Genomic DNA, 27,798 nt, shown 5'->3' with positions numbered 1-27,798 from the left:
TTACAAGACATGAAAATCTTTATTTTCAAAAAGAGAATGTACCTTTACACAAATCTACAACAGAGAATTCAAATGTAGAAAAAATAAACTCTATTCAAAGACTCGGCTCGGCACACACGGCGCCCCGTCCCGGGCGAGCTGTAACCCTGAACCAACGCGCTGCCAGCCCCTCGGCAGCCGTGAGCGGAGCCGGGCCAGCCCTGACGCCGGCACGTGGCACGGCGTTTTCCACTGATGCGCTGCGCCCCGGCCCCGGCCCGAGTGTTAGCGCTTCTAGAACGGAGACCCCACTGGTACGTCTGCTTCCACAGGAGGGGCCGGGCTGCAGGAGGCTCCTTTCCACATGCCTTTCTAACTGTCATTCTCCCCGTGAGCCGCGGGCAGCCCCTGCTTCCTCCGCCGGCCCCATCCACCTGAAGGCCGCACAGGCTTCGTCCCCTGGCTCGGCACTGTCCAGATGCCCGGCACCCGGGACCCCCGGAAGGCAGCAAGGGCTGAGCTCCAGGCTGGGCCTCGGACTACAGCCACGTGCTACCTGCAAAGCCAGAGCCGTGCCTGCCCGGCCGCAGGCAGGGAACACACCTACTCCACCACAAAGGTCTCGGTGCTGGCAGATCGGGCTTGAACCCCAGGTGGCCCTCCTGCACGGAGGGGTCCCCGGGGCCTGGCAGCAGTCTAGCCCCACCCCCGCGCCCCCCTCGGAGGCCACACTGCTGAAGAGGCCCCTCTTGCAGCAGGCAGGGCTGGCCGGGTGGGCAGGGCTAGCCAGGTGGGCAGGGCCGGGGGACGACACCCACGTCCCAGACCCTCCGAAGGCTCCAAGAAGCCGCCAGCCCTGAGGTCGGCAACGGGGACGGGCACCAGCCTGTGCCCCTCAGACCGGAGCCCACCACCGGGGGCCCTCCCGCACCCCAGCCTTCACGGGCACAGGAAACAGCTGTCTGCAACATGGCGCAGGACACTCCAGGGCCGCTGGCTCCTTTTCAGCTAAGAAGGGCCACCTTGTTCCCCTAGAGTCCCCTCCTGGCCCGCAGGTACACACCGTGACCCACGGGGTCTCGTCCTCCTTGGGCTCCGGGCCTCTCGGCACAAGGAGGGAGGCAGACCATCATTCCGAGAATCTGTCTGAGAAAAAGCCTTTCAACCTGCTGCCAATTGTGAGACTTTCCATACAAATGCCAAGAACAGACAAGCTCTGCGTGAGCACCAGTGGCCACGACTGTGCAAATCCCACCTTTATTACGGCCCGGCTGCTGCCGTGCGAACACCGCGACACAGACAGGAACTAGCGCGCGCCACCACCAGCCCTCAGCACGGGGGCTGTGGACTCCCACACGCGAGGAGCCTTTTACACGGAACCACCTTACAGACACACCAGGAAACACCACCGGCAAGAACTGGCGACAGTGGGAGCCACGTCGCTAGAGCATCTACAGGCAGACAAGGGGCCCGACCACGGAGGCCGGTGGGAGAGGCCGTGTGGCCACTGGTCACAGCACTTGCACTGGGGAATAAAATAGCAAAAAAGGTACAGAACGTTTACTGGAAAAAAACACGACTCATGATAAATTGAACTTCACCCTTTGTAATAGAAAATTAAAAATTCTTGTTGACTCAGTTTGAACACAATACAGACTAGGAACTCTCCTCCAGACAGTGTGAGAGGAATTGGCAAGAAATGTCACCAGCAACTTCTAGAACTTTCTGGTGGTCGACACTCCCCTCAGCCAAATCGTCTTCAGAGGCGGCTCAAATGCAGCCCCTCCCCGACCCCCAGGGCCCGGACCGAGGGGAGCCCTCCGAGACGCCTCCCGCTTGCCAATCTGCGCCGCCCTCCTGACAGTCCTCCACGGCTCCCGCGGCCTAGCAGTCGCTCTTCCAGAGCTTAATCGTCTTGTCGTTTTCCAGCGCGGCTGAGGCGATGATGTTCTCTGTCGGGTGGCACGCCGTCGAGATCACGACATCTGAAAACACAGCCAAGAAAGTTCTCTCCTGTCAGGGGCCCTCACCTCCATCCAGGGCTGCTGCCCTGCACAGCCTGCTGGCCTGGAGGGAGGACGAGGCCTCACCCCAGCGGCCGACACCGACACTCACGGCCTTTCACCGCAACAAGGGTTCAGGGCAACTAACAGTGGCAAGTACTGTGCTGCCCGCGTGTAGAGGGCACACGGAGCCCCGGGGACACAGCAGGACGGCAGGCTGACATGACAGGGGCGTCTGGCCTGGGCTGCAAGGCCGCTCTGAGAGCATCGGTCTGTCCACACAGGGGACAGCAGCACACCCTTGCAGGCCAGCAGCGGGGTCTCCATGGAGCCACAGGAGGGGGAAGTGACCAGCGAGGTTCCCCAGCAAGGCACTGTGCGGTGCAGACGCCGCGCCCATGGCATCAGTGGCAGGGGGTCTCACTGCGTCAACACCTCACCCTCTTACACCTGGACCCAGAGCGGACGCTCCCAGCATCTCCCACCACCGAGGGGCTGGCTCTGTCACTGTGAGGCAAGTCCATCCCCCAGGCAGGACTCAGATCTCATGAGCTGGCATCTGGGGTCAGCCAGGTTAATGCATTTACACCTTTTAAATAAACTGAACCCCAGAACTTCACCTCTTCCCCATGTGGCTTCAAATAAGCACTGAAGGTCCCAGCCACACAATAGGGGACGAGGAGCAAATGAGGCCCAGGGCTGCCTGCTCCGGGTGTTAAGCCAGGCGGGCAGAAAGAGGAGCAACCATGGGGGTGGAGCGCATTCCCAGGGTGGGGAGTTCTTTTCCCGGGGCTCTCTACCGACCACAGGAGACGAGCAGGGCAGGGGGGACACGAGCAGCCTCGAGGGCAGCCAGGGCAGGGGTGGGAGGCAGCCAGTCGTGGAGGAACGGGCCGTGGCAGCCCTCAGAGCTGAGAGGCGGCAGGGAGCCGGGCCTGCCGGAGACGGGGCCTCTCGAGGGGACGGCAGACAGCCCCCTGCCTGCATGAACAGAGGTTAAAGGCACCACCGGGCCCGGCCCGCTGGGAGCTCGGACAAACCACTCAGCAGCCGCTCCCACCCGGGCAGCAACCCCCAGGCCACCAGTGGGCCGAGGAAGAAGAGGCAGAAGAGGCGGCAAACACACTGTCGGTCTGTGTCCTTCCAGAAACCGGCTGCGTGAGCCAGCAGCACGCGACCACAGGACCCGAGCTCACCTGTGTGGCCCTGCAGCTTCTGTACAATCTCCTTTGTCTGAAGGTTCCAGATGTACACCAGGTTGTCTTCGGAGCCAGACACGATCCACTAGGTAGCGATGAGGAGGGGAGACGAGGTGAGGAAAGCCAGGTCAGAGCGGCTTCGTGTGGAAGGGATGGATGGACTTAGCGCCCCACTAGCACCCGCCCTCCCGGGAGCTGCCGTGTTGAAGGGAACACACTAAGCTTCGGCCCCTCTCCGGGAAGGCCGTGTCGTCTCGCCCACCTAAGGCCCGCTCTGCCCTCCCGCCCACCAACTCAGACACGCCAGAAGCCACGCAAGTCACCAGGGAGGCTTCCGGGATGTACAATGCCGTCCTAGTCAGCATTTCCTAAGTTTTTGTGTCACTCACACTTCGGCCGAATGTCATCACCTACTCTGGTCACACCCACCTGGATGGAGTGGCTAAGATGCTCGAGTGAAGATCCAGGCAGCAGGGGACGCACGCCCCTCACCGTTGGGGTGGAACGGCCTCGGGGGACCCCAACCCAGGAGGAACAGGCTCTGAGCGGCCAGTCCCTCGGGGGAAAGCTGCGGCCCGACTTAAAGGAAGCCGACCGGTCGTCACACCCCCAGTGCGGAATCCTCGCTCCGTTAGGGAAGGGGCGGGTCAGAAGCAGACGTGAAAACATGTCCCATAACTGAGAGTCACCAAGACTTTGCGTGGTGTGACTGCATTTGGTTAAAACCCAGAAAACTGACTAGTTCACTGGGCACAGACACGTCTCTAAGCAGAGAGCCGCTGGAACGCGCGCCGCCTCTCGGGGAAGCTGGGCGGGCACTCACCTTCCCCCCAGTGACGGAGAAGTTAGCGAATATGCAGTACTTCTCGTTCTTGTGGCCGGTGTACGTCTTCAGGCACTGCAAAGGCGAGGAACAGCCTCTGTGCACAGGCACAACGTGCCTGCACCCGGACCGTCCCCGAGCTGAGTGCAGGCATCTTACAGCCAATTAAACTCAGTTCTCAAAGGCCCCTAAGAACTGACCGCACACACCCAGGCAGTCAACGCTGTAACGTGAGCCTGGCCAGCTGCAAAACCCCAGGCCTTTAAGAAATCTGCACCAAATGAACTCGACGAAGACGGCTTTCTCCGTCCTCTCTCGCCTCAGCTCCCGGCTCCGCTCTACCGCCACCACAGCCAGAGCCCAGGAGCTCCGCCCGACCCGCCCGAGCCAGCCGCCCCAGGCTCACCTTCCCCTTGCTGTAGTCCCAGAGCTTCAGCGTGCTGGAAGGCAGAGAGAGCGGTGAGTCAACAGCACCTCCGAGCCTCTCCAGGGAGGCGTGTCTGCTGTCACTGCACACCCCACTCTGCTGCGCCCACATCTGGAGCAAAACCAGGGAGCCGGAACGCCCTCACCCTCCCCAAGTGCGGGGGCCAAGCACAGCGGGGGCTCAGAGTCCACTCACTGATCTGAGGACACCCAAGAGCCCTGCATGAGAACCCCAAATGTTTGTGGTTCAAGGACAGACTCTTTCTTTTTTTTTGTTGAAGAAGATGCACCCTGAGCTAACACCTGTTGCCAATCTTCCTTTACTTCATACGTGGGTTGCTGCCACATCATGGCCGCCAACGAGAGGTATAGGTCCATGCCCAGAAACGGAACCCAGACCACTAGGCCACGGGGCCAGCCCCAAAGACAGATTCTTTTAAAGGAAGCTGCTGGGTGATCCCTAAATCAATAGCGGTCACCTCATTCCCACTAGAAAGGAACGTGGGAAGTCTCAGTTCCAGAAATATCTAGAAGAGATCTCAGTGGCAACACTCCTTCCTCCTCCTTGGGCAGGAATTTTCTCGTCCCACAGGGGGCTGATGGTGGAAAGGGCTGACCATGCAGCCCTCTGACAAGCTCGGGACCCAGGCGAGGCCCCAAAGGGCTGCCTGAAGCGGGCACGGGGAAGCCGAGCTCACACGAGCTCCCAAAGGAGTCCCCAGTCTGCGCGACGGTGAACTCTGCTCTGAAGTCTGCAGGGGGAAATCGAGGTGCCCAGGGCAGAACCAGAAAGCACCTGAGGCCCCAGGAGGACGGGGGCAACGGCTGCCCTGGCCACACAGTCACCATGGAGAAAACTAGAAAATCTTCAGACCCAAGATCTGGCCCCCAGCAAAGACAGGGGCCCCCCCGTCCAACATGGTGTCTACATTCCGGAAGCCTAAACCCAGCAGGAGTCTGGATCGCGTACTGGGCATAAACATCTTTCAGGAAGTTTCCTACTGGCAGGAAATGGGCGTCCCAGCAGCTCAGCGAGGCAGCAGGACCCCCCATGGGAGGTAAGAGGGCTTACTTGTCCAAGGTGGCGGCCAGGATGTACTTGCCATTCGGAGAGAACTTCACAAAGGACACGGGAGGGTTGTCGTCATCTGCATTGGAAACAGAGATGGGCTGAGACACGGGGTGCTTGGGCCTCTTGCCCAAGGACGGAGGAGAGAACAGACCCCATCACCACGCAGGACTATCCGAGTGAGGCCACTGCCACCGGTGCCAACACCACCACCCTCAGACGGAGTCCCCAAGGAGCCCGGACAGCTCCCTTCACCCGTCACGAGAGCTGGTTCTCCACGATGCTTCTCAAGCCCAGGGCTTCGTGGGCCCTTGACAGCGGCTCAGCGACGGCCCCCCAAATGACACAAGGGCTACGTTTAGGAGAAAAGGGCCTGCAGCCACTCACTCAAGCTGCCCGGCCTCCGCCAGCACGGGGTGTGTGAGAGACTCAGGACCGCCTCCCTCACATGAAACCAAGTTTGCAAATACCCAGCTGAACCGAGAAACTACTACCACTACGAGAAGAGTGACTGGGGTGAATAATCTCATGTTTTCTTGTTACCCAGTTACAACAAAAGTTCCTAAGTTCTCTCTAGAAACAAACGTTATGACACTGAGATTCCGGGTCTGAACGCTTCCCCCGGCAGCCCTGGGAGTGCAGGTGAGAGGCGCCGTCGCGGTTAAGGAGAAAAGGAGCCGCACTCCCAGAAGGCGCCCACAGAGGTCACTCTGGGACGGTCCCAGGAGGCTCACGGTCCCAGGAGGCTCACATCGGGAGGAGTGCGCTTCCCTGGCCCGGGCGGGAAGGAGAGTCGGGTGGGCGTGCACCTCGGTGTGGGAGCAGGGGGCCAGTGTGTCAGGAGCACCGGGGAGGGCGGCACCCCGCATTACCACCGCGAGGGACCTGGGCCTGGCCACTGCGCACTGGGGGCCTCCGCACCCTCCGACTGGTCCCAAACACTGCAAAGGCACGAGAAGGCGTGAGGCCGCGCAGGGCCCTCCGCGGGTCCCAGCCCACAGCAGGAAGGCAGGCACCCGAACAAGGTGAGGGAGTGCCGACAGAGTGCCAAGCCAGCTCCGTTAGACAGCGTCCCTGGGCCCTGTCTCCCGGAGCCCAGCAAGTTCTAGTCCCCCAGACCTGAAATTAGAAACGATGGGAACACCGCCACCCACCACCCTTCCTTCCGGGAGCCGCTCAGGTCCTGGCCCAGCGTGTGCTTGCTGCCGGCCTTGGGCTCGTTAATGAACCTCTCGGGGTCTCAGTCTCCCACCCAGCTGCCGGGTGGCAGTGTTGGCGTGAGTGACTTTCCCGCCAGCAGAGGTGGCTGCACCAGGCCTCTGGGGAGAGATGCTGTGACACAGTGCAATGTCACTGTCTGAAGTAAGGACGCACCTCAAAGGGTGGCCTCGTAAAACAAGACCAGGAAAGCCACTGTGAGGGGCTGCCCTGCATTCCACGGGACCGGCGTCATTTGTAAGGAGAAGAGACGTGGACAGCGGGGCGCGGGCAGGGGAGTGACCGTGTGAGGACACCTGAGGGCCGAGGGGAGGCCTCAGGAGGAAGCAGCCCTGAGGCACCTGCCCCGGGACCTCCAGCCTCCAGCCTGCAGGGAGCACGCTTCTGAGGCTAAAGCGCCGGCCTGCGGCGGCATCGTGGCAGCCGAGCAGACCGCGCTCCCAGGACAGCAGAGAAGAGAGACTCAGGAGGGACGCCTCCTCAGGCGTGCCAGCTCCCACCCACAGCCCCACTCCCCTATTCCCTTCTCACATCCAGGCACGGGCTGGACGTGACCCAGGCGGCTACAGCGACCCCACATTCAACCCAAAACTACCAAGGACCTTCCAGGCTGGCTCGGTCCAGGCCGACAGGAGGCGGGCAGCCCTCTCCAGCAGCAATGCCCCCGATTCAAACCTTCCAGGGCTCCCGCCCTCCCCATCGCCTGCCCCGGTCCGAGGCCCTGCAGGCCCATCGCCCACCCTCTGGCCACCCACCCTGCACGCCCGGCGGCACCACCCGCCTGCCCAGGCCATGCTAAGTCTTTCTGCTCCATCACACCCCCTGCCCAGAAACGCCCTCCCCTGCTCATCCCCAAGGCACAAGCCAGATTCCGCCTGCCAGGCCTTCCCCCCGGGCCCCTCCACACCCACGTCCAGGGCACCCCCAGCAGACATCTGCTCAAGGAATGATCTGAGGGGAGAGCCCCGAGGCCGGGCAGGAGGACCGAGGGTCAGCCCAGCGCAGGCGGAGACTCCAAGGGGCTCAGAGTCCTTGAGAGGACGCTGGGGGTGGATGGCCAGGGGCCCCACCAGCCCCCAGCAGGAAGCAGCTGGTGGGCAATGGGAAGGGTCAGGAGAGGAGGAGGGCTCCTCCCAGAATTGAGGACAACAGGGAAAGGGAGGCTTCCAGAAAACCTCCGAAGATGGAGGGCTGGAAAGAGCACAGGAGGAGCCCTCCAGAGCCCACGGAGCGACTGCGACTTGGAGGAGACATCACCCTGGAAGCAAGAGCCGGCACACTCACCGATGAGCGTCTTCAAGCACTGGCCTGAGGCCGTGTCCCAGATGCGACTGCAAAGCAAATAAGAAGGGGTGTTCAGAAAGCGAGTGACTGCGAGGGGCTGGGCGTGTGCTCCCTGAACGCAAGCTTTCGGGCTGACACACGTCTTCTCAGTTCATTTGTTTCACTGTTACGCTTCACTCATTTATTCCACAATTATTCTGACATTCCAGGACCAGCATGGGCACCATACATGCATGTGCGCGCGCGCGCACACACACACACACACACACACACACACACACACACACACACACACACACAAGCACGGGGCACGCTTTAGCTCCTCTTCCACGAGGAACACACACACACACACACACACACAAGCACGGGGCACGCTTTAGCTCCTCTTCCACAAGGAACACGTCCCCCACACAGATGAAACAGGAACAGAGACACAGCTCGCCCCCCTGCCTTGGCCACAGTGGAGGGTGCTGGCCAGCTCGCGGTCCCCTTGCAGGTCCCTCCACGTGCACACAAACATTCCAAGCACGTGGTCACTCAGGGGGTATGTTCTTCCAAAGAGCGGAACGTCACACGCAGTTTTCTGGACATTCCTCTGGTTCAGCTGCAAGAGAACCTACTCCCGTCTTCGGATCACAGCCGCTGACCAGGGCCCACCCTCCACAGCAGATCCCAGCAGTGCGGGCACCGGGGCGAAGGCTGTGCAAATCGTGATGGCAGCAGAACCAACAGATGATTCTCCAAGTGTCATCGCCACGTTGCCACATCTGTTCCTACGCGTCTTTACTCGGGATGGGATCCCCTATCACTGGCCAGTGCGATGGACCTCTTAACTCCCTGACTACCAGGAGGGGTCTTTTCGTGCCTGCTCTGGGAACAGCTTCTCCGGCCAGCCAGCTCCCACCTCGGGGAGGGACTCCAGGTGCCGGGCACCTCACCCCGTCTCTCCTCCACAACTGCGTGCTGGGTCTGCAGAGTGGCTGTACCCCAGGTGTGGACACCGAGGGACAGCCCCTGTCCTTGTGCTGTTCGTCTTCTCGGTTCCCCGGCACACAGCTCAGTTACCCTCCTCCGTGAGTTGACTTTCCTTCTATGCAGGTGCAGAAACGCCGGGAGGGCTTCTAACGGAACTGCCGACAGTCTGCCAGCCTCGCAGACCGACCGCCGCCACCAGCACGCCACATGTGCCCGCCACACGCGCCCGCCGCGGCCCTGCCGTCGCTGCTGCGGCCCTGCGGCTGCACTGCACCACTTTCTCCCCGGGGTCCCGCTCCTGGTACACTTGTCCCTAGGTACCCGAGCCTTCCGTCCCTGTTACGTGGGGAACTTCTTTCCCATCCCTAACTGTAACTCCTGGTAAAGAGAAAACTGTCTGTTTTCAAGCACCTGGCCAAATGCCAAGTCACACTGTGACCAGCAGGCCCGGGGTTCAGAGCCCGGACTCTGGAGCTTGAAGTCACTTCCCGCCGACGGACAAGGGCCAGTGCTTATCCCTCCCTCAGTGTCCCAGCTGAAAGTGGGGTTGACAGCAGACCACCCACATCACAGGGCTGTTACGGGGGCTAACGAGTGGATATTTGTAAAGCACGTATCAGTGGTTTTAAATTTTGAAAACATACAAATATATCACCTACAAAGAGAGAAACCTCTATCCAGTCTCTACATAATTACTTCTGCTTCATCAAATTAACTAGAAACTCCAAACACTGAACAGAGGCAACGGCACGCCCTGCTCCCGATTCTCGTAGAAGCGGTCCCAGTGTGACTTCACTCACGATAGAGGTCGTTTCCGGTAAACAGTCCGCAGCGCTGGCCCGTTTTGCTAGCGCTGTTATTAGGAATGGCTGCTGGGTTTGATCAGGCGCCTGCCTGGCCTCCACTGGGAAGAAAGAGCCCGGACGCTTGCCTTTAACTTGCTGGTGCGGGTCATGAGATTGCGGCTCCACTGGGGCTCCTTGTGTCAGCACAGTCCTCTCACTGGTCAGGAGACCCACCTGTCACGGAACACTGCTGGCCGGTGCACTGCTGGCCTCACTTTGCTCACAGCTTCTCTGGAATTCTGACATCGCTAGCCACGGGTGACGGCTCCTCTGTGGGCCTCCTCTCAGACCAGCCACCAAGCTTGGGGAGGACGGTCACGCTAGACCCGTTAAAGGAACTGGGGGCTCCCTCCCCGTCTTGTTCTGTGGTCGCAAGAGTCTCACCAGCCCTAGCACTTTGTTATTTAACTGAATTCCAGCGTGGAATCCTCAGGCCTGGTATTTCAGACCTCCATCACCTTTTCCCACCCCTCCCCTGGTGACTGGTCCTTCAGGCTGCCCGTCCTCAGCCCATTCCGGAAACAGGGACCAGCCCGCTGGTGCAGGCAGGCTGCTCCTCGTCCTCCCCTGGAACCCGCCGCTCCCAAGCCCTCTCTCTATCGCCGTCCTGCTCATTCCTGTTCTTCATCCTCATTTGGGCTTATAAAGGCTAACCTCTTTATTGGCCTTACTGAGAACACAGCTCACTTTAACTTTGCTATTATTTTCCCCTTTCTCCATCTTTTAACTTTATGAATTTCCTCCTCCTCCTTTATTCAGTATGCTTTTTCTTTCTCTAATTTCTTTAGGAAGCTTCGGAGCCAGTCCACAAGCAACTCTGAGACCTCGTGCTCCTAGGAGAACGCCCAGTCTCTGCATACACAACACGCTCTCCATACGCAGCAAACACACGCCTGGGGTGGCACTCAGACCCGCTAAGGCCCAAGTCCTCTTCCGTCACTTTTCTAAGGGCAATGCACCGAATCGCTCACAGGAAATGTCAGTTCTTCTATTTCCAGTTTCACTCGGTATCTCTGGCCTGCTATGTTGCTTGGTGCACGAAGATTTCCAATTCTCAGTCTTTTCATCAAATCTGCCTGGTTCATTACATGTAACTCTCTCCCTGGTTAATGCTCTGTCTTTCACATTCCACTTAAGCTCACACTGCTCTCTGCTTTGTATGGACCGACATCGTCTGCCCGTCCTTCTATGTCAAACCTTTACTAACCACTTAGTTTAACATCTTTCCTGAAAACAAGAGTCAGAAGAATTTTTTAACCCAAACCTGACAGCCTTTATAAGGGTATCAGCCAATGTGGCTACGACCGTGATACCTAAGACAGTATGCTCCATTTATTCCATAGCATTTTTACAGGGAGTATTTATGGCACTCTATTTCCGCTTTCTTATACTTTTGCTAAGCACGGACCCATTTCTAGTCGCACTTCCCTTCTCCCTGGAACAGGAAAGTCCTCCTCGGGTCAGTTCAGCCGGGGGCCGTGCCAGACCCTCTCCTCCCAGGAACCGAATGGGGCGCGGAGCCAACCCCGCCAAACCCAAACCCAACCCAACGCTTCCCACCCACGCCCACCCACCACAGGTCCTGTGAGTTCAGACCAAGACATTACTTCTGCATTTCCCGTACGCCTCGTAGCGAATCCTGAACACTTACGCCACAAACGCAGGCTTTCGAGAATCTTCCATTTAGACTAAACTGGATGTTCTGCACAAGACCGTGTGCCCTCTTCCTCCTCACCGTCCCCAGGAGGGGATTTGCTTTGCTTCACCTGCTCAGGATGCTGACATTTCCTCAACAGGACCCGAGGCTGGTACACTCAGAATCCTCACGTGTCAGTACCGCCGCCGTGAGCTTGTGAAGAGAGCCTGAGCACTTCCGGGCCGCAAGGAGCTAAGTCCAGCACAGAAGCGCCTCGCTGGGCCCCGCCTGGGGGCCTCCCTGTGACAGGAGCCCAGCCTCCCAGCCACACTAAGCCACTACCCTGCTCTGTCCTCCTTCCTAACATTGTCACCACCTGACGTTGTGCTGTGTGTCTGTCGATCTGCCCGCAGCCCCTGCTGCAGTGGAAGCTTCTTGAGGATAGAGACTTCTGTCCCTTTTCCCACTGCTATAGCCCAGGAGGCCCAAATAACAGAACGCGGGGCCTTTAATAAATATTTGCTGACCTAACGCAGCAAATTTTTTTCACTTACCAGAGACCATCGTAGCTACTTGAAACTATCAAGGATCCATCACGATTAAAATGAACCTGAGAATGAAGAGGGGGAAGAAACTTACTTTTAAATCATCAACACAGATTGCTTCCTACCTGAGCGGCCCTCCTGTTCACGCACACTCACGACAAGACGTGTGGCACATCTTGCTTGCATCCTGAGCATGCAACAGAACCATCATTTGCTTTAAATTCTACTGATTTCCTGAAGACACTGATAGACACACACAAGCAACAGGGGTAAAATGATCATTTCCACCTGGCATTTCAAGCAAGTCACTTTGTTTTATGACGGATGATGGAACCATAAAAAGAAAACAACCTTGAAACGCGCCTTGGGTAGGTAAAGCACTGACTATGACATGTATTTTCGAGAGGAAAACACAACCAACCAACCCATACACCCATACACCCAGACCCACCAGCTTCCGAGAGCCTCTCTGAATCTGCCGCTGCTGTGACGGCAGCCTGCCCAGGGCAACGTGGCTAAAATACCTCCGACTTCACATGAAAAAGGAAATAAAAATCAGGAGATAAGAACCCATGTATTTAGTGACTTCTATAAGAATGGACTGCGATGCCTTCTCACTCAGGTGTCCCTGCCCGCTGACAGCCAAGAGCCGCTCCAAGCGCACAGCCACTCATCACTGGCAAGGTTCACTCTGGGAAGCTCGAGCTTCCCAGAGGGACAGAAACAAGATCTGGGCTGCTCCACATTCATGCCTCGCAACAGCAGTGACCCCTAATCTGCTGCTGGTCCCAGAAGCTGACCTACGATGTTTCCCCACAGCTCCTTTCATCTGGAGGCTGGCCGCTGCCCGCCGTGGGGAAAGGCGACATACGCCCGATGAAGACCCAAGCTGACAAGCCCTCTCGTACTGCGGCATCTTTGGGTTTTTCTTTCGTCCAGTTGAGTCTCGGTGGGAATAACAAGAACCGCCGTCAGGAGCTAGAGTCCATCGCAGATTCCGATCATTTCTATTTGAGTCCGGGCAGATTCTACCAGGGAGGAGCCTTTCCATGACAAGGAACACCTGTAGAAATGCTCTTGTTTCCCGCTACGTGTGATGCATCTCTTCTATGAACCTGAGCCACACAGAGGAGCCCCTGGGTCAATCACTTGGGGACAGGGCGGAGGCCGTCTGTCTGTCTCGGCCGTTCAAACCAGCGTCTCCACCTCGGCACTACTGACATTGCAGTCACGGTTTTCTTTGCGATGAGGCTGTCCTGTGTAGCAGCACCCTTGTCCTCGACTCAAGAGACGCCAGTAGCACCTAGTTGTGACAACCAGACACTGCCAGACATCCCTGGGGGCAAATCCACCCGCACCAGAAGCCCGAGGGCTGGTGAGACTGGCTGCCAGATGCCGAGAACCTGCACTTCTCGCACCCCAGCGGGTGCTGATGCTCTGGTCCGGGGCCCAGGGCCAGAGATCCACTGGTCTAGACTCTCAAGGAGCACTGTGAGACACATAGCTAACTGTAAATTTTCTGGCAGCTGCCACAGAAAAGTAACAGGTGAAACTAACAACAGATTTTATTTAACTCAATAGATCTGAAATACTATTTCAATATGTAGTCAACGTTAGAAATTATTAGCAAGATATTTTACCTTCTTTTTTGTTGAACTGAATCTCTGAAACCTGAAAGCGTATTTTACACCAGCAGCTTGTCTCAATCAGGCTGCACTCAAGTGCTCGCTGCCACACGCGGCCAGTGGCCTACAGGCTGGACAGCGAGGCCCCAGAAGATCCAGGGGCTCTCCAGCAGACATGAGAGGTTTCTGTAGTTTTATTCTGTTCCCACCAGCTGTACTGACAGGAGGCTCTTGCAGTGCCAGCTACTTCTCTGTAGCCACGTCTTCATTAGCCTCTCAAAGCAATTTTCCTTATAACTCACAGCAATCAACCTAACCACATTCATCTCCTTCTTTGAATTTGCAGAATATTCTTTTATCAAGGGCACTATGCTAGACGACAACGAATCAATATGGGTCCCCAACACCTGCCACAACACCCTGCAATGCACACTACGATGCTCTCCTCTGTGCCACAGCCCAGTATCACAAACGCAGCACGACTTCTCCATTCGACCAATGCTCAGGCGTGAGAGGGGCAACATGGCCCAGACAGTACATCCTAGAAGACAGCCAGAAATGTAAGTGCTGCGAAGAAACAAAACAGGTGACGAGACAGAACCTCACGTGGATGCTGAGACTCCACTCAGGTGAGCAGGCACTCGGAGCTCGCAGCGGGGGTGACACCTGGTGGCCAGATGAGCTCACGCAAAAGCACTGAGGCAGGAAGCAGGGGTGAATAAGGAAAACCAGAGGCCGTGAGGCGGTGGCCAGGGAGCGAGGGGTGCGGGATGAGACGGACAGGACTTCAGGTAAGAAGCTGACATGGGAGGAACAGGACAATGGCTGGATAAAGTGGGAGGAAGGACAGAGATGGGAGGAAATCAGCAGAGTACTGACAGACCTTGAGGCTTCTAGCTCCAAGACATATCCATGAGAAAGCTCCACGTGCATACCCTGACAACAGTCCCCTTCCAGAATTCATGCTGCAGAAACCATCACAAGTAGGCAAAGCTGTCCCCATGAACATGTTCACGGCACTCCTTTTAGTAAAAGCGAAAGTTACAAACAAGCATCAGGGGGACAGGCAAACAGCGTCAAGCACCACACGGGGCACCAGCGCGAGAGGTCCCGGCACCGCGGTGGCGTTATGCGCACTGACCCGGCAGGCGCACGACAAGCAGCTGCACAACGGTGGCTGGTGCAGCGTGAGCACCACCACTTAAGAGGAGGGAGGGAGGCTGGAGAACCCGTCTTTCCAGACCGAGCGCACCGGCGGGGAGGCTCCAGCTGCACAGTCGACCCTGCAGGGAGGCGGCTCAGGAGACTCCGCTTCTCTACTTGCAACATCTGCTCACCTTTTTTTAATGAGCACACGCTACTTTTTTTTTGTTTTTTTTAGATTTTTTTTTATTTTTTCCTTTTTCTCCCCAAAGCCCCCTGGTACATAGTTGTATATTCTTCATTGTGGGTCCTTCTAGTTGTAGCATGTGGGACGCTGCCTCAGCGTGGTTTGATGAGCAGTGCCATGTCCATGCCCAGGATTCGAACCAACGAAACACTGGGCCGCCTGCAGCGGAGCACACAGACTTAACCACTCGGCCACGGGGCCAGCCCCAAGCACACGCTACTTTTGTAAGAAACAAAGACTAAGCTGCCACCTCCAGAGATCCCTGACCACTGTAACTCAGACAGAACTGTCAACTCACGGCCGTCACTTCAATTCCTTTCCTGGTCACTGCACGCGTGTCCATCTGCATGCCTGTTTGAAAGCGCCTCTCTGAGTGTAACTCCACCCTGGAGGGCAGCCGAGCGACAGCACGGGGTCAGGCCAGCCCGTGAGCACACCACCGCGGAGTGCCAAGCGCCCTATCCACAGCAAACCACCCCCTCCGAGCCCCGAGCACTGGCGGGGACGCTGGCTCAATGATGGCTGTGCCCAAGGGCCAGAACTCCATGAGCCACTTGAACCAGCACATAGTACGTGTCCTCTATGTATCAGGGCTCTGCGTACGGTCTCAGCCGGGCAAAAACGGCCTTGTGAGGCTGAGGATGCTTAAAACTACTCTCCTACACGATCTTAGAAAGGGAAAGGACCGTCTGCTCTGTAACAATCAACAAGCTGTTTACACACGATTTCTCCTACTTTTCAAAAGGCAAACTTGGCTAAGAAACAACCTCAGGCTCTTTACTTAACAAAGAGAGGAATATTCTGGCCATTTTTTAATGGAGCAATTTAGGATACTGTGTATTGTTTATCCCTTATACGTTGATTTTGCACACTGACCACATCCGCGAAATGGCAGGACGCGGAACACAGGTGCAGCACGCTCCCAGGGCTCCACCTCACCCATGACCGGTCGTTCCGACCTCCTCTACCCCCGACCCCACCAATCAAGGTTAATGCCACTCAGAACTTACACCGCACCGCAGCCACACTCCCTATGCACGGCTCCCTCTTCCAGGCCTGGCCTCCCTACCTGTCCGGTAACATTCGGTTCGGGGACGCCTCCCCTGGCGCCGCACCCACCTGTGCTTCCACGAGCACAGTGCTGTGAGATCTCTCGGGGTCCCCGTGCCCACTCTAGACTGTCGCGTGAGCATCAAGAGCTCGGCTGGACGCCGGCCACGCGGACAGGTGGGAGGGACTTACAGCTGAGACTGGATCCGAGTGCGCAGGTAGCGTCTTGAGGCACTTCCCCGTCTTCACGTCCCATATCCTCACACTTTCATCAAACTGAAGACAGAAAAAGAGATCAGAGCACTTCCACGGGGAGGAGATGAAACGGCAGACCCTCCGGAACCCAAACTGGCTACCACCACCCCGCGATCCCCCATGAACAGCGCTGAACGACCGGCAGCTCATCAACCACGCCCGACGGTGCTGCACAGCGAGAGCGACGGCCACTCCCACGCCCCCACCGCTCCCCATGGGAGCGCGGTCGGCGCCCTTACCGAGCCTGAGACGATGAGGTTGGACTGGGGGTTGAAGTTACAGCAGAAGACGTAATTACTGTGGCCCTTCAGGGTTTTCAGACACTTTCCCTAAAATAAAGAAAGGTCAGAGTCATTCCCAGTGATTTCCCCAAATACCGCATCAGGCTAAACGCATCGAGACCTAACCCACAATAGCCTCAAAACACGTCTGACATCAAGCGAGGCCGTCCAGTGACCTGCTGGTCCCCAAGCTCAACTCAGTCTCACTCTGTGTCCCTTCTCCACCCGTGTCCCTCCTCCTCCTTCCCCGGGAGGGAGACCCGTAGCGTGGCTTACCGAGCTCACATCCCAAATCTTTAGGGTTTTATCATCTGAGGCAGAAACAAGGAGGTTAGAATCAGACGACCAGGCCACATCTGATATTCCCTGAGGAGAAAACACAGTCACCACCTTGATGGGACAAAATAAGACTAACCAGCAAATCCCCAACATCCTCTAAAGATACATCAGCATGTCAGTCTACTCTCTAGCTCACTCGTGCTGACCACACAGAGGACATGCCACATGCTCCCCAGAGGACAAGCTTCTCTGTGGGGCCTTGCAGTTGGGCAGAAACTCATCTATGGAGGTCAAAAGTGTTTGCTTAAGACACAAGAGGCAAATAACCACCAAAAGATTGTAGGGAAGGGGGCTGGCCCAGTGGCGTGGCAGCTAAGTGCATGCACTCTGCTTCAGCAGCCCAAGGTTTGCAGGTTCGATCAGGGGTGCGGACCTACACACTGCTCATCAAGCCACACTGTGGCAGCATCCCACACACAAAACGGAAAGTTTGGCACAGATGTTAGCTCAGGGACAATCTTCCTCACCAAAAGAAAAAGATTCGGGGGTTGGAGGAGGGACAGACTTACTTCCATCTTAACCTGACAAGCCCTGGAGATGGGCCCTGACCCCCCAGATTACTGGAGCTGCACTCTCCAGCATCTTCAGTGCTCAGGGCAGAAACCTACCAGCTTGTGACCAGATATGGTTTTCTCAAATTTTCCGTCATATGCTCCCCAAATTTTAATGAGTTTATCTGCAGCTGAAACAAAGAAGAAGGAACTGAGGTTGTCCAGTCATCCAGAGTCCAAGATCTGGGCCTTCCCACAACCTGAGCCCCGGGAACTGTGTGACTCACTCAGGAACCCTAAACACATGTCACCACAGGGAACAGCCAGTCCCCAGGCATCGGCCACCAGAACCTGCCCCTCTCCCCCAGGGCCCCGTCATTTCAGTGGCGATGGGCACAACTTCAACAGGCAGTGACTTCCGTACAGTCAGACACTCGCCCGCCGCAGCGACCCCGCAGCAGCGTCAGAAGGCAAGCCCTCCCGCTGTCCCGGGCCTCCTGTCGCAGCTCAGACTGCCGCCTGCAGCAGCCGAGGTCCCAGCGGTACCTACACGAACTTGCCAGCCACTCCCCGTTCGGGCTGAATTTCACGGAGGACACAGCTTTCGTGTGGCCAGCCAAGGTGAATTTTAGAGCATAGTTTGGTTTAACAGGTGTAGGCTGTTGAAGAGATAGTACAAGTCAGCAAAAAGTAACCCCCACTGTCCACGTCAACCGATGACCAGTTTGGATTTGAATGCAAGTTCAGCCCTGTCTCATGCGCCCCAGATCCCAATTTCAGGTGCCGGCCAGAACTTTCAGTCTGTGTGTCACCTTTCAAACCGAACAAATCTAAACGTGAGTTCATTATTTCCCCTCAAAACCCTGCTTCTCCCGTAGCCCCCACCTCAGCGTCACAGCTCCACCATCCTAGCTGGAAACACCAAGGACCCGCCGGGTGATGCCGGAAGGATCATCTGACCCAGCCACCTCACAGAATACCCACCAGCGCTAGCCCTGGTTCCGCACCCCCCCACCCCACACCCCCAGGGCAGCCTCCCCCAGAGCGAACCTGCACCCTGCTATCTCCAGGCGGGGCTGCAAACCCACCCCAGCATCGGAACTGTGGGCTAGGGTGGGGGGGTGGGGGCTGCTTAATACATGATGTCTCTGGGTCCCACAGAGACTCCTACGGTCAGCACGGAGGATCTACATTGCCGATAAGCCCCGCCCCAGGGGACAGGTCTGAGGATCCCCGACATGCCACATAACAAGCATTGGTGTGGGATATGGTCAATGAATAAACAATGGCAATGTTTAACTGAGGAGGGAAAACAGACCCATGGACTTCAAATGATATTTCTAAGACTCTCCCAGCCTGTGTGCCCCGGCTGTTCCCCAGGAGGCCTCAGGGCTGCACCTTGCTCTGCGTGGCCGAGGAGGAAGGCGTGGGCTGTGCTCTGGCGGCCTCGGTCTCTGGCTTCTTCTCCTCCGTTGCCATGGCTCACAAGTCCACGGGCAGGGAGACAGGGAGACGCCGATGGAGGAGTCCACAGCTCCGAGTGGAAGGCTCACAGTGGAAGAGCTGTCTGGGAATCGAAACCTACAGCGGGGGACCGAGGCCAATAAACAAACCATGTTTGAAAAAGTAATTTCCAGGAAAAGGATTGAGAAACACTTGACTGCCTTGCTGAGCTCTGTAGCAGACACACTGTTCCAAACTGAGGCACCTATTAACCTACCGCCACGCTGGTACTGCTCAGATGCTAGGATCCCCTGCTCTTTCGTCATCTCAATCAAAGACCCCACCTTCAAGGGTGCTTCCTATTCTTCTACCCACGTGTCTGAGGAATGCAGCGCAGTCCAGGCAAACAATATGCCATTTTCTTCGAAGAACCCTTGATGCATTAAAACAAACAAAGCAACCAAAGGCTTCTAATCAGGAAGCGAACACGCCAATTACAGGAGACCGAGCTGCAGAGTGTAGAAGTTTGGGAACCCATCCAAATCCTCAAGAGCACCCCAAGTGATACAACAGTGCTAGCAGCCACGTCGGAAAATACAAGAGCTTGCCCCGGAGGCCCACACCTCCTGGGGGCTCCGCTGTCACCATGTACAGGCTGCAGGCACAAGGCTGCTTCCAGAATTCAAACAGCTCGAAGGGCTCTCTGTCCCTGGTGAGAAAACTACAAGACACAGCTGAAAAGCACAAACCCGAGGCCGCCCTGCCTGCAGGAGTGCCCCAGTGTCGCCGTCCGTAGCAGCAGCCTGAGGATGCACGGATGCTCTGCAAACAACACTCACGCAGAGGGGAAAGACGCGGCTCACGGGCTTCAGTGTGGCAGTGGGAACGAGCCCAAAGCTGCACAGTAAGTGACCAGCTTCCTCATCACAGGAACAGAGAATACATTCCTCCGATATATCTCACAGAAGCACACCAGGTGATTCTGAACCCAGGGAAGCGTTATTCAAGAGGAGAGCCACCAAGCCATTCTCGCAAATATCATTGGCCACCCAACTCCTGGAAACGAGCGCACAACCCGTAATCTAACCAGTTTACACACTGTAAACCCTAGTTGGAGCTTAAAACTGAAAGCTTGCACAGGCTCCTTGTCACACCAAGGTGAAATGGAAGCCGTCAAAATACAGCACCTCTCAAAGTCTTAATCCAAGAGGAAGGAAGAGAAACTACAATGCAACAGTCTGTGCAGAGCACACGTGCAGCCACAGCTGACTACCTGCAGCAAGGATGCTGGGCCCAGGGATGGATCCTGCTGCACCCAAAGGCCGAGTCCTGAAGTGGGGGAGGGGAGGGAAAGGCCGGGTAAACCTGCCAGGGACGAAGTGCCGGCACAACGCTGATGTTCAGAAAACGCTAGCCACTTGGTGATTATCTTTAATACAACCAGGCTGTGCCAATTAACCCAAGTGCTGCCTGCCCCTGGGTGGGCTGGATGAGCAGAGGGAGAGAGGAGCTGGAAAGTCCATTTCACAGAACCTAAGGTGTGAGGAAGCCAGGCCACGGCAGAGGCTGAGAGAAGAGTGGCCCGTGGCCGCCAAGCGGAACACCAGTGGGAACAGAAAAGGCCTCTGCAGGAGTCAAAAGAACAGCTCAGGGGGCCCAGAGCAGCTCCTTTTAACATAAAAATTGAGACCCAGCAGGAGGTGAGGTGTGACTCCTGCAAACAACTGGCTGCCCCAGATGCTGCCCCAGGTGAAGACCACAGGATACAAGATGGTCCAGCAGAAAAGGTGCCCGACCCCTCCCAGCTCAAGCGCCATCCCAGGCGAACAAACAGGAACATGCAGAAAGAGGCTGGACTTTTAAGAACACAACCTCTCAACTCAGCGGCCCAAGATTCTACTTAAGAGAGAAGGGGGGCTTGGCATTTTTCATCAACACTCATGATTCCGTGGAACAACCGTTTGTGAGACAAGTGGGAAGCTGGTTAGGGACCAGCTCCTTAGGAAGGAGAACTGGAGAAGGTAAACGCAATCAGGCTGCGGGAAAGGCGACCTGGAGTCGGCCCCCAAGGCACGTGCTACCTGGCCCCTCTTGGCACCCACAGGCTCTCACCCAGGTGAGCCTGACCACCTAAGGCCGAGCCTCCCAAACCTCGGAGTGCTCTCCTGGACTGCTTGCAAAATGCAGAGTCCTCGGCTCCAGCCCCGAGACTGAGCCCAGTGTGGGAAGACAGGAGGCAACGGTGACTCACAGGAGGCAGCCCCACAGAGACTGGGGGAACCCGGGTCTCCCCACCTCGTTCTGGGACACGCAGACACGCCTCCGTTCCAGCTTACCTGTCTGCCTTCTAGACGGCCGGACCAACCTCAGAGGTAGTGTGGACACAGCACCTGCCGGAGCGTCGGTGAACAGACCTGGGGGGCAGAAACGGGATGAGAAGGCTAGGAGGGAGGCAGGCTCCTTCATATCCCCTAAAATGGCTCTCGCACACCAGACTGGAGGTGACGTCTCCCTTCGCGACGGCGGACCGGCACCCGGGGACCCCGGACTCCCGGCAGCGACGGGGCCTGGCTGCCTCGGGCCGAGGGTGGGCAGCAGGTCGGTGGGGGCGTCTTTGCAGAGGAGGCGGGCAGGCAGGGGTCCGGGCAGGGGTGGTCTGGGGCGGGTCTGGGGTCTTTCTCCGGAGGAGCGGCGGAGGCACAGGGGAGATGGACGCCGGCTGCAGCACCAAGCCGCCGTCCGGCCTCGGGCGTGTCACCCACGACGGGGAGGCGCAGCCGGGGGCGGCCGCGCGTCCGGGCGGGCTCCGGGGCAGGGGCGGGGCCGGGAGCGGCGGGGAGGAGGCGGCGCGGCGGCGGGCAGCGGCCGTCTACACGGGGGCCGGGGCCGGGCCGGCTTGGGGCCGGGGCCAGGCCCGCGAACACGTGCGGCGGTGGGGCGACGAGGGGTGCAGCGGCGCCGGCCCGCCCCGCGCCCCGCGCCCCGGGCGTGCCTACCGGCCAGGCGGCCACCTTACCTCCGGGCGCTCGGTCGTCTCGTCGGCCGCCGCCTGGGCGGGAGCCGGGCCGAGCTCGACGAGACGGCGCGGGGCTGGCAGTGCGCGTGCGCGTGCGCGAGGGGCGGGGCGGCGTCGGGGCGGAGCGAAAGCACAAAGCCGGCCTCTCGGAGGGGCGCTACGGGGAGCGGCGAGGAGCAGAATGCCTCGGGCAGGCCCAACGCCTTAAAGGGACTGTGTGCTGCGCGCGCTTCCTGCTTAAAAGCGTGAACCCCCAAGGTGGCCGGTGCGGGCTCTTCTTCTCCTGCAAGTCCTAAAAACGGAAGTAGGATGATATCTACAGGAAAGGGCTAGTGTGCCCGTCGGACGTTCACAGCCTGAGCTCGCCCTGCGATGCGCTCCCAGGGAGGAGCAGCGCTCCCCTCCAGGATTTGAGGGGCGGCGGGGCCCTAACGTTTTTTCTGGAATCGGGCACGTCTGGGATCGCGTCTCTCTTTCCTCGTCGCGCACCCTGATGGGACGGCAGCTAACGCGTGCTGAGCGTCCGGCCGGCCCTGGCCGTGCTCTCCGCGTCGTATCTCAATTAATGCTCAGACACCTCTGCAGAGGGGTCCTTACCTTCCACTTTGAAGCGAGGAACTTGAGCTCCGAAAAGTTCAGAATCCCTGCGCTGCTCCCCGCTGCTCTCCCGCAGGGCCGGCTACCCGGTTGGTGCTCTTCCCGCCTCTCCACGCAGAGAGCCCGCGGGGAGCACCTGCTTCTCTCCTGCGCCCCCCAACAAGGAGATTCAATACTCACAGTCACTGCATGCAGGCTGCTCTGCTGTCTGCAAGGGGATGTCACAGACAGGTAGGATCACCTCCCGTTACTAACCGGGAAGGGGACCCCCAGAGAGGAGAGTTCAGGGCCCTTAGGAGAACCTGGAGCCGCTGTTCTGGCCCTGAGTCCCGCGCCTTCTCACCCCGCTGCCCCACTTCTGCTGCCCACATGGGGAAGTGGTCATGGTCACCGGAGCTCCATGGCCCCAACCCAGGCCTGTGGGTAGAATAACGTGCAGTCTATTTCCCAATTAAAAATGGGAACCCCGAATATGACACAGGAACCTGTGCAAACAAAAGGACAGAGTATTTGAAATGGAAATGCCCAGGGAACGTGCAGGAGGTGTGTGGTTGTCATAGATATAGGAGCCCCTCCTCCCAAGGAGGAAGCAGGGGCCCCAAAGGCCGGTCTGGCCCTAGCATGGCTCCGTGTGCATCTCGGCCCGGGGGAGACCTAGTTACCCTGGGCCGGGTGCCCTGGAGCAGGAGCCAGTGACTGTCGAAGGTAGTCACAAAACCAGCTTAGGATGAAGAGAGACATCTCCATCCACCTGGTTGCCTGGGCCGGGAACAGAGCCATCACAGATACCCCTCTATCACTCCTCGGATAGCTCTCGTAATCACCCACTTCTCTCCAACCCCACCCTGGTCCCATCTCCCAGCTGGCCTTGCCCAAACTTCTCCAAAGCACAGTTGGAAGAACTTCTTTTTTTTTTTAAAGATTTTATTTTTCCTTTTTCTCCCCAAAGCCCCCCAGTACATAGTTGTATATTCTTCGTGTGGGTCCTTCTAGTTGTGGCATGTGGGCTGCCGCCGCAACGTGGTTTGATGAGCAGTGCCATGTCCACGCCCAGGATTCGAACCAACGAAACACTGGGCCGCCTGCAGCGGAGCGCGCGAACTTAACCACTCGGCCACGGGGCCAGCCCCTGGAAGAACTTCTAAAACCCTAGCTCTGATCTGTCACCCCCTAGTTTAAGGCTCGGATCTGGTTTCCCATCGCCCTCGGGTCCAAATCCAAACTCTGCTGACGGAGTTTACCAGACCAGCCTCCCCCTCTAGCCTAACGCCACCCCCAAACCACGCACCCCAGGTTGTGGCCCCAAACCGCAAGTACTTCCAGTCCTGCAAGCCTCCAGGTGGGGCAGGATAAGGGTCCTGACCCCAGAACTCAGACTCAAGCCAGGTTCCCGTGTAAATTGGTCTGGCCTCCCTCTTCCCGGGAGATGGAGCCTCCTGGTGTAAGTGAGAAGGTCCTCTGAGTTAGTGCTTTTGTAATCCACCCTCAGCAGTCATAGCTAAAAGCCGGAAACCAAATAACATGGCAGGTAAAGCAACTTAACAAAAGCAGGCGTTTGCTCTATTGTCTAGGTTTTAGATCCTTTTATATCCCTCCCAAAATGTCCTCGGGCTCAGAAAAATCACAAGTGGAAATGGAAAAGAGAATAAAAACTACAGAAAAGGGGAAAACATTCTGGAGATTTGTTTTTTCTGAACATTAACTGTGCTTTGGCCAACGGGAGCTAATTGGTAAAGGAACGTGTTTCCGTGAACAACTTTTATAAACACAACATTTCTCAAGGCTGTCCCATCCACCAGACAACACACACCGGCCTGGGCACCCTCCCCACTTGCCCAGGTCCCTCCAGCGGGCTCCCCTCCTCAGCGCACCCCTCCTCCTCCCCAGCCAACGTCCACTTAGGCTTCCTCCGCTGACTCCCAACCAGGTGAGTCTCCCCAACTACATTTCCACGGCCCCTTGCCCCTGCCCAGTGGAAACACTCATCTTTCATTTGTAACAACTGGTTCAGTGTCCGGCTGAGCTGGGTTACGCTCCTCATCACAACACTCTTGGCAGGTGGCACGGGCTGAAGAAGAGGCGAAAGAGGGGCACCTGTGTGCTCGATTCTCTGCTGAGTTTGTTACATGTGTTATCCCCTTGCACCTTCACAACAAGCCGGTGAAGTGGGTGCCTTTATTCCTTCTCACAAAGAGAAAGCTGAAACTCAGAGGTTGAGACCCACAGGCAGTCGGCACGACAATGGAAGTAAGGTCTGGCTAAGGCAGAGCCTACACTCCCAACCACCAGACTATACAATACGTGCTCAGGGTATTATTGGATGGATGGATGGTGGATGGATGCAGGGATAGATGAGGGATGAATGGAGAGGTGGGTGGAGGGTGGATGGATGGACGAATGATGGATGGATTGATGATGGATCGGCAGATGGGTGGAGGGTGGGTGGATGGATGGATGGTGACTGGATGGACGGATGAGTGAATGAGTGAAAAGCAGTGCTGAGAGTCTGGAAAGAAGAGAGCAGCTATGCAAATAGGAACAGTCCACGAGCGTCTAAGGCAGTGGCAGAGCTGAAATTAAGAACATCACCTTATAGGACTCGAAGCTCTTGCAAAACCATATTTTGCCATGTAGTGATAAATATTTCATCAAGAACAGTGGACTGCCAAACTAGAGCGCTTGCTGGGAGGTGGCAGAGGAACAGACCACGTGGCAGGAATGCTGAGATGCTCTGTGAAGCAGACAGGGGCTGGGTGGGGAGCACTGGCCCTTTAATGACAAGCCCAGAGCTTTGGGTTCCGATGGCAGTTGATGAGGGACACGGGGGTGCCCAGGACCCAGGGCTTCCAGGTGCTGCTCACCAGATCTCCAGACTGGACGGCCCCCTTGCTGGGCCACCATTCCAGGGAGCTGCTGACGCTACCCGGAGACCCCAAGGCTCTTGCCAGCCCAGGTCAGGGGGTTTTGTGTTAAATTCCTTTTCCCCTGGCGCCTGTGCCAGGGCAGCTGGTTGGGAAGTTTCCAGCCCCATTTCCCCTCCCTCAGGCTCTGCTCCCCTTGCCCCGACCCGCCCCTCCCTGCGGTCCACCAGGACCACGTTTGGTTCACCTGCCCTGGGTCCTAGTGGGCCGCCACCTACCTGAGTCAGGTGGGCTGCTCTCAACCCTGGCATCCGGAAGGCCTTTCCAGTCCTGGCTGAGCCGCCGGCCTCCTCTTCCTCCCCCGGCCTCAGTGTCCCAGGTACAGAAAGAGCAGGTTAGACAGGAAGGTGGCCTTAGCTCTTGACATGGGCTGTGGTGTTTCTCCTACAGCGGAATTCTGGTGCACTGGCCTTTGCCCCCTTCCCCTGGCACCCTTCCTTGGCTCCCTTCTCCCTCCCACCAGCGAGGAAGCTCCCCGGCGCCACCTCCCCTCCTGGTGCCATGCTAAGGTGACCCCTCTAGCTGTTCCATCCTCCCTAGGGTGAGCGATCGCCCCCAGTTTGCATGGCACAAACTGGTTTTAGAACTGAAAACCCTTATCCCCAGCAACCCCTCCGTCCCAGGGAAGCTGGCACAGTCACCTGGACTATCTCTGCCTCAAGGATCCTAGGCTGCCCCTGCTTCTGTCCCTTCCCAGCCCTGCCAGCACCCTGGCCCTCACCAGGGTCCGTTCATGTGTCCACCTCCCTCACGACTGTGGGCTGGAGCGGGGACAGCGCGTCAGGGCCGCAGTGCCTGCTGGGAGGGGTGCTCAGGATAGTCCCCTGGGAGGAATGAACCCTGGAATGTTTGCGCTCTCTTCCTGTTGGACTTAAACCTATCCTAACTTGCTTCAGAGTCCCCACAACTAAATCCGTCTGCCCTCAGGCCCCGCCGACTCCAGGCCTGGGCGACTACAGGGACGGCCCTCCAGGTGGTGCTGGGCGCCCCAGGCGCCGGCCCACCGAGGGGGAGGGGGCCCAGGCCGGGCGGGTCGCCGAGCAGGAATCCCTGGAATGTGGCCGCCCCTTCCAAAGCCGGGCCCCACCTGTTCCGGTCTGCAGCTCTCCCCACCTCGACCTGGATGCAATCCCCCTGGTTAGAGAGGGGTCCCACCAAGTGAGGAAGAAAGGGCTCCCGGGACAGGCCAGATGGGAATCAGGTCCAGAAAGCCAGGGGGATTCTGCAAAGGCTGTAGGTTTTCTGCGGGGTGGGGCTGTGCAGCGGTGGCTCACAGGGTCATCTTTAAAGAATATAAATTTGGCTGCTAACATTCCACCTGTGTTTCTCTGTCACGTCAAACTATTTCCACTTGTGTCGGTGTTATTAAAAACCACAGCAGCTGTTCCTTCTGAGCGCCTACTGTGTGCTTCCACTCCCCTACGGACTTTAAATACAATCTTAAGTCCCAAACCTAGTTGTGAACTATTCTAACCTTTACAGATGAGGAAAATGGAGGTTCAGAGAGTCTCAGTGATTTGCCCAAGGCCACACAGCCAGTAAATGACAGAGCGCGTGGCTTGAGCCCGCTCTTTCAGCCCCCAGAGTCTCTGTGTGTCCCTCGAACCACATGGGCCCTTTGCAGGTGCCGTTTCCACAAACGGGTCACGGCGGCTTGGCAGCCTGCCTTTCCCGGCTACAGCTGATGGCGAGTGTGTCCCCACGTCGCCCCCGTGCAGCCCTCTCCATCCCCCGCCCCCCCATGGCTGCTTGTGAGCCCTCCATTGCACGTCTGGTCATTTCCAGAGTTTCGTGACTATGAATTCTTTCTGTGGGATAAGATCCAGGAGCCCCAACTGGGTCACGAGGCTGGGACATTCTCAACAGGGACATGTAACCCAGGAGAGAGGTGACCTTCGTGTGAGTGTGTGCCAGGCTGGTGTGTACCCCTCACCTGGGCACTGGAGGGGAAGCCCACGGGGCCAGGCAGACCCAGCACTCACGGCCTTTCTGGGTTTCCCACGGCTCGCTGAGAATTCCCTGCCGGAGGAGCAGCCGGCCTAAAATAGAAAAGCTGACACAGGGGAAACACAGGGGCCGAAGTCCAGGCCTGTGCCCAAGCGCTCTCCCTGCCAGCTGCAGGCCAGCTCCCTCAAGGAGCCTGGCGGCACCTCTGCCTGCCTCCCTGCCTCCCTCCATCCTCTGGGTCTTTAAATTCCCCACCCCCCAAAGCAGCGAAGGGCTGACGTTTGCAGGGAATGTGGACACGGACAGACGAGGCTTCTGCGAGGCTGGCCAGCAGCCTGGGCTCCCTCGCAGCTGTCTTCCTGTGAGAGCCCGACCTTGGCGGATGGAAGTGCAGTCAGCAAGGGGCAGCCCCACCACGCCCAGCCCTGTGGCCAGAGCCTC

The 27,798-nt window shown here is 57.8% G+C and overlaps 2 protein-coding genes across 6 annotated transcripts in view; one reads left to right on the top strand and one right to left on the bottom strand.

Annotated features, from left to right (window-relative positions):
- Positions 1–27,465, bottom strand: WDR5 (WD repeat domain 5). Of its 5 annotated transcripts, XM_070596009.1 has the most exons (18): positions 26,132–26,440; positions 25,629–25,716; positions 22,490–24,557; positions 21,893–22,184; positions 21,213–21,290; positions 18,832–19,014; positions 17,984–18,092; positions 17,551–17,624; positions 16,880–16,969; positions 16,562–16,651; positions 16,260–16,343; positions 12,012–12,067; positions 8,002–8,048; positions 5,503–5,578; positions 4,411–4,444; positions 4,005–4,079; positions 3,179–3,266; positions 1–1,964 (listed from the first exon to the last, which is right to left on the bottom strand). In XM_070596009.1, exons 6-18 carry the CDS (start codon positions 18,910–18,912, stop codon positions 1,864–1,866), a joined length of 1,005 nt encoding a protein of 334 aa, XP_070452110.1. In that variant the 5' UTR covers positions 18,913–19,014; positions 21,213–21,290; positions 21,893–22,184; positions 22,490–24,557; positions 25,629–25,716; positions 26,132–26,440; the 3' UTR covers positions 1–1,863. The 5 variants fall into 5 exon arrangements, with proteins under 5 accessions (XP_070452110.1, XP_070452112.1, XP_070452109.1 ...); XM_070596011.1 differs by lacking the exon at positions 26,132–26,440 and adding an exon at positions 27,344–27,465 and having other exon boundaries at positions 21,893–24,557; XM_070596008.1 differs by having other exon boundaries at positions 21,893–24,557.
- The window catches only part of BRD3 (bromodomain containing 3), a 68,672-nt gene continuing 66,142 nt past the window's right edge, over positions 25,269–27,798 (top strand). Inside the window, exon 1 of the mRNA XM_070596007.1 lies at positions 25,269–25,442. The gene's annotated coding sequence lies outside the window, so the exon portion shown is untranslated. The remainder of the gene's footprint in view (positions 25,443–27,798) is intronic.

The sequence above is a fragment of the Equus przewalskii genome, chromosome 26, assembly GCF_037783145.1.
Source record: "Equus przewalskii isolate Varuska chromosome 26, EquPr2, whole genome shotgun sequence".
Taxonomy (NCBI): domain Eukaryota; kingdom Metazoa; phylum Chordata; class Mammalia; order Perissodactyla; family Equidae; genus Equus; species Equus przewalskii.
This window is presented reverse-complemented; position numbering and strand designations above follow the sequence as displayed.